Raw genomic sequence first — 10,985 nt, forward strand, 5'->3', positions numbered from 1 at the left:
ACAAGATTTAGTAGTGAGCTATACATCTGCCGTGGAAAATAAACAGCAGCTGTACTTGATTCTCTGTGTGGTTTATAAACATTTGTCTGCAGAAAGATATTTCAGATGCAGTTTAGTATGAAAATAAGCCCACGTTTTCCCCTCACACTTAAGAACAGCACCTCCTCAACTCTCCACATTCATTTGCCACCCCACTTTAACAAAAGTAACCACAGCAATTAAACTTGGATTGATCACGAAAAAAAAATGTCCATTTTGTTATTTAACATTTTTAACCCTCTGTAAAAGTGTTTTTATTGCCAAGGTATATTCCATTACTTCAGATGAGTTATTTGAAAATTATAGATGACTGAGGAAAGTGCATTATTTAACTCATTTTATGGGTAAAGATTTATTATTCTTTACATTTCAAGCCTTGCTAGTGCAAACATGGTAATACCTTCCAAGAAACATGAAATTGTTACTTATAGCCTGAATGTTAAAACCTTTTATTAACAAGAATCCTTTATGTATGTTATACCAATGGGGGAATGTAAATAAAAATGGTCTTCAATGGTAAAGTGTCTAATAGGTCACTGGTATTAGTGTCATGTCAAACCACTGCATTCTCTGTCATTATGGAATTAGCCCTTCAGACGACTGAGCTGAGGCAGGTTTCTTTAAGGGGATATTTAAGAAGAAAGCAAATTAACAGGAATAAATTATTTCAGCTACAGTAAAAATCAGGATTGGTGACACAGGAAAATCAAAAGCTCTGAAGAGGTTTAATTCAGTGAAGCCTTCCAATGGTCACCTGCCTAGGCCCGCCACGGGCATGTTGCCAGATAACAATATGTTGCCTCCAGGATAAGGAACCATGGGGAAGAACTCTAGAACTTACTAAAGGGAAGCCAGTTACAGACCAAATAGCCCTGCAGGTCTCAGAGCAGCTGTGCTCTGTCCCCAGGACTCTGTTCAATTCCATGCGATCCTGAAGAAGATATTCAAAGCTACCTGCTACTACTCGAGAAGACTAGAAGATAACCTCTGTATCACTCTTTCCTACCTTCCAGAACCAAAGAGGGGTTAAGAGCCACAACATCCCCAGAGAAATAAAAAAAGGGGGAAGGGGAGGCGAGTTTCCTTAGGGAGCCTGACCCCACACACTCTGAGATTGACATCGCTCCGAGAAATGCGTTCTCCCATTCTACCCTGGTTCCGTTCTTTCAGTGACCTTCTGTCCCTACTGCCTCAGGGAAGGCAAGAGAAAAGCCACCGCCTCACCACCACCCCCAACCCCCACCACCGGAGAAGGTGCCTTTCTCAGTTGAGAGCCGCAGAGGGAGGAAAAAAAAAGGTTGCTCCTCCCCAACCCACCCGCCCCACAACTCCTGGGTGCAGACACGATGAGGGAAAGAGGAGAGCAATGGAAGGTGACAGCCCCGCACTGGCCCAGGGGATAAGAATCCTTGCTCTGGTAGAAACAAGGGAGAATCCCCCTCCCACTCCCCTACCCAAATGAATGAACTGAATAAAATGGGGAGAGAGTTTGTACGCGCAGTTCTGGCCATCCAGGAAGCAAGGTCGAGAGGCCTTTGCATCCAGGCCTGGTTTTTGCAGCCCTTTGCACCCCAACTCCTGTCCTTTCCATCCAAGCCCCACATCATTTAATCTTTTAAGCTTTCCAAGATAGTGCCCCCTCCTCCATCTACCCCAATCACCGACAATCCCCTGCCCCTCCAGCTCCGATACTGCTCGGGTCCAGACTCCAGCGTCTTCCATCCTTCCTACCATCTTCTCCACAGCCCTCACCAGCCCGGGCCCGGCCGCACCTGGAGATGCTCCTGAAAACGAATTGGCAGAATCTGGGCCATGGCGCTGTCGGGGGGTATGGTCTCCTCCTGTCACTGGGGCTGCGGGGCAGTGGCTGCCCGGGCTCTCCAAGGGAGAGGAGGAGAAGGGGAGGGGGGAGGCTGGGCTCAGCAGGATCCTCTCCGGGGACGCAGGAAACTGGCAAGCAGACGAAAAGAGCTCGGGTCGGGGGCGGAGGCTCCAGGGGCCAGAAGAGCCGCAATGGCGGAACCGGGCGCAGCGCAGACTCCGGAAACGGCTGAGCCCAGCGGAAGGATCCCGGCGACAGAACTCCGCCCAGTCGCTTCACCCCCTCCGCCTTATGTACCCCTCCACGGAGCGGCGCGCGCGGCGGGCGCAGGAATTCGGGGTGCAGTGCGCCTGGAGCCTCGCTTCCTGACGCCACACGGGGGAAAACAGAGGAACCGGAGGGACTACTTTTTTAGACTCATCACTTTCGCCAATCTTCTTTTTCTCCCCCCACTTTTTTTTTTTTTTTTTTTCATTTTGCCACATCATGCGACTCGGGGCGACCGACGTCACTTCCGTGGGCACTTTAGGTCCCACCCACGTACTTCCAGGTGCACGTGATACTGATGGGGAAGGGTCGGCTGATTGCTGCCAGAATGGAGAGCTCGTTTTAAGGAAATGCAGCGTCTCCTGGGAGTGAAGAGGCTTTTGGGCCACCTTGAGGCATGACGGCTGCCGCTTCCTTTCCCTGCGACCCCTGCCTGTTTCGACTGAGCCCCTTACAGGAGGACGTGGCGGGGGCCGACGGGCGCGCAGCCTCCCGCCCTCTCCGTGACTCAGGGAAAAGGCCTCGCCGCAGAGCGCTTCCTCGGCAGCTGGCTGCAGCACTCCTCCCCCGCCGGGCTTCAGAGTGGGTCGTTTCCTACAGCCTAGGGAGGGGGCCTGAAACGGGGTTTAAAATCTCCCCTGCCCTCACACATGCCCTTCTGACTGTTGGAGAACCTGACGCGCGGATTCTAACTAGAACCGGCACTCTCTTCGGCTGTTAGATAATTAGCTCAAAGGACAGCGAAGGCCATTTATGATGTCTCTCAAGCTGGCCTTATGACAGCTTTTCTTAACGTTTCTGCGGACATCTTGGCGGACTTGTGTCGGCCTAGCTCAGTGATCAGTTTCGTTAAAGAATTCGAGTATCCGAACATTAAAGGACTGGACCTAAATTCTAGCAGAGGGATTTTTAGCCACATCAAATAATTTACGTCTCAAAGATTTAGATAATTAGGGTAAGGATGCTTGGTAAAACCTGAAGGTTCCTGGAGGAAAGAGATGAGCTATTAGCCGTGTATTTCGGTGGGACCACCTCAACATAGGTTCCTGTAGGTTAGCAGTGTAGAAATGTAGCGCTTCAAAGCCGGAGCATCCTGTCTTCAAAGAGCATGGAGGTATCAACGGCATTCATTGTCGATTAATAATAACCTTCCTGGTACTTTCTTACTAAAGTATAAGCCATAATAATATTTCATAATCGCACCAATACAATAAAGGATGAAAGACTTTAGTTCTGTGCCTTTTATCTTTGTAAGAGAGGTGATTCTCCCCCCCACCCTCCGCCCCGCCGAAAGAGAAAAGCTCAAGTCCACAATAATTATTTTTAGTGTCCTTTTCAGTTAAAGGACATAAAACCCTATTGGGTAGACGATAATTTTGTATGCTAAGCAGTTTAGGTTAGAGTGAGACGTTTGCCAATCATTTTAGTTGCTTTTAGTGTTTTTCCCTTTTACTTAACTGTCTCACATACTGAGCATGAGAGATGAGTCTGGCAGGTAAGAGGGCAAAGATTGTTATGCAAAGAAAAGCCTTGCCACCATGTTGTAAGAGTGAATATTTATGCTTGTAAAATTTCTTTTTGTATTAAGCTAAATACACGAAGATCCTCTGTTCCGCAACATGTGAAATAACCTAATGCCAGTCTAGTAATAACTGCTTTAAACCCTTTTTGGAAGTAGACAAATTCTAAATTAAAATTCTAAGGGAGTAATTGTTTTATTACAGTAATTCAATAGCTTGATCAAGTTACATTTTCAATCTCAGAATCTGGAGATACAAGAGCCGTATCATGAATGGGCCACCAAAATTTAATTTATTAATGTGTCTGGCATTTTCATACAGACCCTGTAACTTTAAGTACATTTAGAATCCCAAAAGCAATTGATTTTAGTTATTTGGAGTGGAATATCTAACCAAAAAGTGTGCTGAGGTTGTTAGTGACTGCTACGTCATCACACATAGAAATTACATTGTTTTGAGAAATAATCTAGGAAGAGGAAAAATAGATTGTGATATCCTGGGTTATTTTGAAATGATCTTCAAATTAATCCAAAAATTTTCAAGAGAAGAAAAAAGTCAAGATGATGAACATTAAAAAAAAAACCTATGCCTTTTTAAAAATGAATAATTTGAGTAGGGTAATAAGAGATTTTTTTTTTTTAAATGGGAGTCTGCTGTTCTTGGTAACAGTATAAAGGCAGTTTCACTGGTTTCGATGGTTTAGTTACCTAAGCAATACCTGAATGGCACCGTTGTCAGACATTACCTCAAGTTAGAAGGGAGAACAGATAACCTAATAGACCAGGAAGCAAATCCTACTACCCAGAATGGTTTTTTCTACGATACAGTATGACAGTCTTTTAATAAGACAGTGCTATGAATGATCACTCTAGCTTTTGGTTTCAGAAAATGTTTTAGCAAGGTAGCCATGTTAATCAATGGTGAAGTGAAAGCTATTTTAGTTGGAATGCCCATCAACAGTAGGTCCCTATCATGAGTCATAGCAAGTGCCATTAGCAAAAACTACATTGCTTGGTCTGTTATTTTGAGGACTGCTAGTTTCTCAAAACCTATACAAGAAACCTGTGTTGTGTCACTAATTTTAATGTTATGCCAACAATTAGGATGGATATATATATATAAAACCCTCAATAGAATGACACCTCAAAACAAACAAAAAAAAACCAACCCCTTTCACTGTAGGATTTCTCCATAGCTGTTCATCTTCAGGCAGCCCTGGCACTAATGCCCCTGCCTTTTAAAAACTTGACCTTTTAAAAACAGCCTGAATTCACTGCACTGCAAAATTCACAAAGAAAAGGCATATCTCACATACTCAGAAATTAATTTTAAAGCAGAACTTTAATCCACCGTACCAAATGTTTACAATTCAGATTCCAATAAAGCCATAAAGGACATACTTTAGTATTATCCAAGTAAGATACTTGGTTTTGCCATTTAAACAGTAGCTTTGAAGCATCTCAACCCCCTGGGGCCACTGATAAGAATCCCAGCAGGATTAGACTGGCTAGGTCTTTATTTTTTCATGCAAGATAAAGAGCAGCCTATCAAATGCCAGTAAACAAATGTACAAGTCACTGTCTATCGGCAAGGCTCCCCGCTCCAAAATGAAGAAAAGAAAGCAGCATTTACAAAGCAAGAACAATTTTTTTTTTTGGGACGGAGTCTTGCTCTTGTCGCCCAGGCCGGACTGCAATGGTGTGATCTCGGCCCACCGCAACCTCCGCCTCCTGGGTTCAGGCAATTCTCCTGCCTCAGCCTCCCGAGGAGCTGGGATTACAGGCACCAGCCACCATGCCTGGCTTATTTTTGTATTTTTAGTAGAGATGGGGGTTTCACCATGTTGGGTAGGCTGGTCTTGAACTCCTGACCTCAGGTGATCTGCCTGCCTCAGCCTCCTAAAGTGCTGGGATTACAGGCATGAGCCACCACACCCAGCCCCACAAGAACAAAATTTTAATGGCATTTTAATTTTACTATGAAATGTACCTTACTCTTGACATCCACTACGCAGGCTTGTTTTAAACCTTTAAATATTTAGACAAGTTTTATAACGTACCATGGATAGCAATAAGATCTATAGTGAATCTTTACTTTGTATCAGCATTGGGCATGTTCCAAGTGAAAAGCCAAGACTAGCTCTGTGGGGATCCAATGTGGAATGAAGTCACATTTTATAGGGCCCACCCATGTTTTTGAAGGGTTAAATCAGACCCTGGCAGAGGAATGAAGTGGTTCATGACATTACCTTAAAAAGCCATTTCACAAAAGTTGGTTTAGGCAGGATGTGGCGGCTCAGCCTGTAATCCCAGCACTTTGGAAGGCCGAGGCGGGCGAATTACCTGAGGTCAGGAGTTTGAGACCAGCCTGGCCAACGTGGTGAAATCCCACCTCTACTAAATATACAAAAATTAGCCAGGCATGGTGGCAGGTGCCTGTCATCCCAGCTACTTGGGAGGCTGAGGCAGGAGAATTGCTTGAACCTGGGAGGTGGAGGTTGCAGTGAGCCCAGATCACACCATTGCACTCCAGCCTGGGTGACAGAGCGAGACTCAGTCTCAAAAATAAGATAAAATAAGTTTCTGGATGCCTTCAATTTCCCTTTTGTTTTTTGAACCCCCCCGCCTTCCTATTTCCCTTTCAATTCTAGACAAATTAAAGGAAACATTCCTATTATAAGTATACTTTTATATAGCACTTTTAAGAAAGGTGTTTATTAATAGGGGATTTTATATCAGAATCAGATAAATATGTCTTCATTTGCCACTCTACAGTGCGCCACTGCACTCCAGCCTGAGAACAGAGCAAGAGTCTGTCTCAAAAAAAAAAAAAAAAAAAAAAAAAAAAAAGCTGGTTTAAATATAGCAATTCACAGAACATTGTGGACAGGAAAACCCAGGAGGATTTTAACCCTGCTGATCAATAGGGAGTCAGATGCCATGTCACAACATCTTGCGACAAAAGTCACAAGAAGCTTGAGAACATCTATAGAATGAAGAGGCAATGAGGGTGAGAGTGTGGGAATAATTGTTTAGGGCTATTTCTTTTTTCTATTTCTAAATATGTAGAACGTTCTGTGTTCACCTCCTAGAGTTACTACTGTCTCCAAAGCAAAACATGACCCACAGATATGTTCCCTTGGAAAATGTAGAGTTTTTGCCACTCTAGGGATAGTTCTGCCAGTAGCAGTGTACATCTGCAGCCTTGTTAACGGTAGTAAACTCTCACTTCGCAACAGAATAGCTAAGGACTGAGATTTGGTCAAGTTTTGGTTAACTCAATAATAAAGTTTTAAGGAATTATAATCTAATTTCTTCAACAAATATTTTCCTACAATGTAAAATTAAATACTCAATGTTAAATTCTTTTGTAAAGCCTTTTTTGAAAAAAAAAACAAAAACAATTGATATAGGGAAAGCAGTTCTGAACCTTAAAGGCCTCCGATTCATCAAAGTGAACAGTTGTTGTATAGTACTCCTGCAAATGTAACCTGAGTAGTACCAAACCTAGGAAATACTAGGAATTACTTTTTTTAAAATGCCATACCTCATCCTGTCATGACTACTAAAAGTAAATTACTATCTAAATCAAACGAAATACCTGGTTATTTTCTTTTCCTGGTTGCTCATATTCCAAATAACTATGAGTTTAATGTTGTATAGTATAAAACCCATACAATTACTTTTCATTCCACAACACTGCAGTGATGAAAAGTATGCAGCATTCATATAAGCCTACCTTAGATTTATTGATATAAATGGTTTTTCTTTTCTGAGTCAACCTCGTTGGCACCAAGAGTCATGAAAAGGTCTCCTTAGCTTAAGTCCACCAACCACTCAAATATGTAGTCCTCCATTATCCACAAGGGATATATTCCAAGACCTCTATAGAGGATGCCTGAAACCAGCTAATACTGAACCCCATACAGTATACACTATGTTTTTTCTATACATATATCCCTATGATAAAGTTTAACATAAATTAGGCACAGTAAGATATTAACAATGAAAATAGGACAATTATAACAATGTAGTATAATAAAAGTTATGTGAATGTGGTCTCTCAAAATACCATATTGTAGTCACCTATTTTTGGACACAGTTGAACACGGTAACTGAAACATCAGAAAATGAAACCTCAGATAATAAGGGACTACAATATAAAGCATTCTACATGCATGGTGAAAATAAAAACTAACGATGAAGACAGCTATTACAGTCTATTTTAGTTACTATATAGTTGACCCACCAGATCAGATGTAGAGATAAGATTATACTCATTATTGAGGAAGGCTTAAACATTCCATTATTAATTTATTAAAAAAAATTTAACCTTTGCACAGAAGTGATAAAAATTCCATTTTTAAAAAGGGAACTAAATGAAGTAGCAGACACGTATACAATGGCACATGATAAAAGGAAAATCCCAGCCCAAGCTACTTTAAAATTTTTCTATCTGTAGGAATGAGTGACACTCAAATTATTCTCCATTTGACTTATTAGTGTTAACCCAAGATACAGAATGGACGTTGCAAAACCCTTCCAAAAAATCCTTCTCAAAGTGACACCAAAACCTTTCCATTGTTTACATCTGGTTCCTCTCACCAACCACACAAATTGTCTTTTTGTTTCAGTCCAGGTCCTACTCTTCTCTCAAAGACTCATCTTAAAATCCATTTACCAGCAAGGCACGGTGCCTCACGCCTGTAATCCCAGCACTTTGGGAAGCCGAGGTGGGTGGATCACTTGAGGTCAGGAGTTCAAGACCATCCTGGCCAACATGGTGAAACCCCGCCTCTGCTAAAAATACAAAAATTAGCTGGGTGTGATGGCGGGCGCCTGTAGTCCCAGCTACTCGGGAGGCTAAGCCAGGAGAATTGCTTGAACCGGGGAGGCGGAGGTTGCAGTGAGCCAAGATGGCATCACTGCACTCCTGCTTGGGCAACAGAGTGAGGCTCTGTCTCAAAAAAAAAAAAAATCAATTTACCTTACTTCTCCAGCTATTAAAGCATTTATTGATTACACAACCCATTTAATTTGAAGCCTAGGCTACTTTATGTTGTTAGTAATCGCATCTGGAGTTGGCACAACAATCATTTATAAATACCTCCCATATACAAAGCACCAAACTGGGTGCTAGGCTGTATTTTGGGTTCACTCATCTCATTTCCTGTATTTTAGCTGAGAACCAAGTAATAATATTAATAGGTGAGAAAAATATGTGGATTTTATCTGGACAAAGAATGTGACTAATCATTGTCGTTTTTTTCTGAGACAGAGTCTTGCTCCGTCGCCCAGGCTGGAGTGCAGTGGTGTGATCTCAGCTCACTGCAACCTCCGCCTCATGGGTTCAAGCGATTCTCCTGCCCCAGCCTCCTGAGTAGCTGGGATTACAGGCAGGTACTACTACACCCAGCTAATTTTTTGTATCTTTAGTAGAGACGGGGTTTCACCATGTTGGCCAGGCTGGTCTGGAGCTCCTGACCTCGTGATCTGCCCACCTCGGCCTCCCAAAGTGCTGGGATTACAGGTGTGAGCCACCATGCCCAGCTGTGACTAATCATTTTCTTTGAAAAATCTTTAACAGCTTCACAAGGGAATTTTGTATTATTCATGTATTAAGTTTAAAGGAACAGCTAACAAGTAATAAGGATTACTTTAAAAATCTTTGGGTGATTAAAGATTACTACTTAAATTTATTGATTCCTTGATATTATGCTTAGTCTCATCAACTCTGCTATGAAGAAAAAGTAAAAGCCAGAAAAATCTGACATTTCATTAAGACCTTTTCTTGCAAATGAAGTGCTCATTTAAGTTAGAATGGGAATATTAAAAAGTAGTTTTTCTAGATTCAAATACAAGTGGTAAAAAACTGAAACTGGTGGGCGTGCTGGCTCACACCTGTAATCCCAGCACTTTGGGAGGCCAAAGCAGGCGGATCACTTGAGGTCAGAAGTTTGAGACCAGCCTGGCCAACATGGGAAACCCCATCTTTACTAAAAATACAAAAATTAGCTGGGTGTGGTGGCAGGTCCCTGTAATCCCAGGTACTCAGGACACTGAGGCAGGAGAATCATTTGAACCTGGGAGGCGGAGGTTGCAGTGAGCCGAGATCATGCCACTGCACTCCAGCCTGGGCGACAGAGTAAGACTCCATCTCAAAGAAAAAAAACCTGAAATCAAAACAATAATCCAGTCATCCCTTAGTATCAGCTAGGGTTTGGTTCCAGGACTTCCCCCTGAGGATAACAAAATCTGGTTGATGCTCAAGTTTCTCATATAAAATGGGTAGTGTCTGCATATATGCACATTTTCCTGCATACTTTACATCATATCGATTATAATATCTAATACAATGTAAATAGTTGTTATACTTTTTTTCTTTATATTATCTTTCATTATTGTATTATTTTTATTGGATTTTCTTTGGAATATTTGAAATCTGTGGTTGGTTGAATCTGTGGTTGTGGAACCCCAGATACTGAGCCTCCAGATACAGGGGGCTGACTGTATTTGCTGACATGTGAAATTTGAATTTCATTCTCCATAGTTTTATTGGAACACAGTGATATTCATTCATGTACTGTCTGTTTTTGCTTTCATACTACATCAGAGTAGCTGCAACAGAAATTACATGTCCAGAAAGCCTAAAATATTTACTATCTGGCTTATCAAATTCAAATCAGATAATTTTATTATTCCCTACAGTTTGAACATATGGAAAAAGCATTAAATATCTAAATATGTAAATTAAGATAATAATGAGGCACCTTTTTGTCAATAATTAGAAGACTGAGGAACTATGAGGTGTAGTAAGACTGGCATTTTCATATATTGCTGGTTGGAATATGAACTGGTTCATCTGTTCTGCTAAATAGGAGTACACATCAGGAATCTCAGAAATCACTTTCACTGCTGTAGAATTCAACAGTAAGCACATATCACAATTTATTAAACCTTTTCCCTACTGATACAGCTATATAGATATGTGCTGTTTTCAGATTTTTTTCTATTAGAAACAATGGTGTATTTCACATTTTAATGAATGCTGTATTTAACATTTTTAATGTATTTATCATCAGCAATTAACGCTATATCTATAGGAGTCCAATTTTATAAGGCACAGAATATTGTATATAGTCTGAGAGTTCCTAGTCTAGAGAAACCCCTAAGTCTTAAATATGGACTTACTGGGTCCACCCTAAGTAAACAAAACTAGTATCACTAATAAGCGGCAAATGCCATGTACCTCCAGATGTGATACGCTAGTCAAAGACCAACTAAGTCTAGAGGTGGACTTACTAGGTATCAGGTTGTACACAGCTTCAACTTTACTAG

At 41.7% G+C, this 10,985-nt stretch overlaps 1 protein-coding gene across 4 annotated transcripts in view; it reads right to left on the reverse strand.

Moving 5' to 3' along the window:
- Positions 1 to 5,096, reverse strand: part of CLTC (clathrin heavy chain) — a 78,024-nt gene extending 72,928 nt beyond the window's left edge. For all 4 annotated transcript variants that reach the window (XM_002834122.5, XM_054537028.2, XM_054537029.2 and 1 more), the window contains exon 1: positions 1,812 to 5,096. In XM_002834122.5, the coding sequence (XP_002834168.1) occupies positions 1,812 to 1,853 (42 nt within the window). In that variant the 5' untranslated portion in view covers positions 1,854 to 5,096. The remainder of the gene's footprint in view (positions 1 to 1,811) is intronic.
- Between the last annotated feature and the right edge of the window lie 5,889 nt (positions 5,097 to 10,985).

This window comes from Pongo abelii, chromosome 19, assembly GCF_028885655.2.
Source record: "Pongo abelii isolate AG06213 chromosome 19, NHGRI_mPonAbe1-v2.0_pri, whole genome shotgun sequence".
Lineage (NCBI taxonomy): Eukaryota > Metazoa > Chordata > Mammalia > Primates > Hominidae > Pongo > Pongo abelii.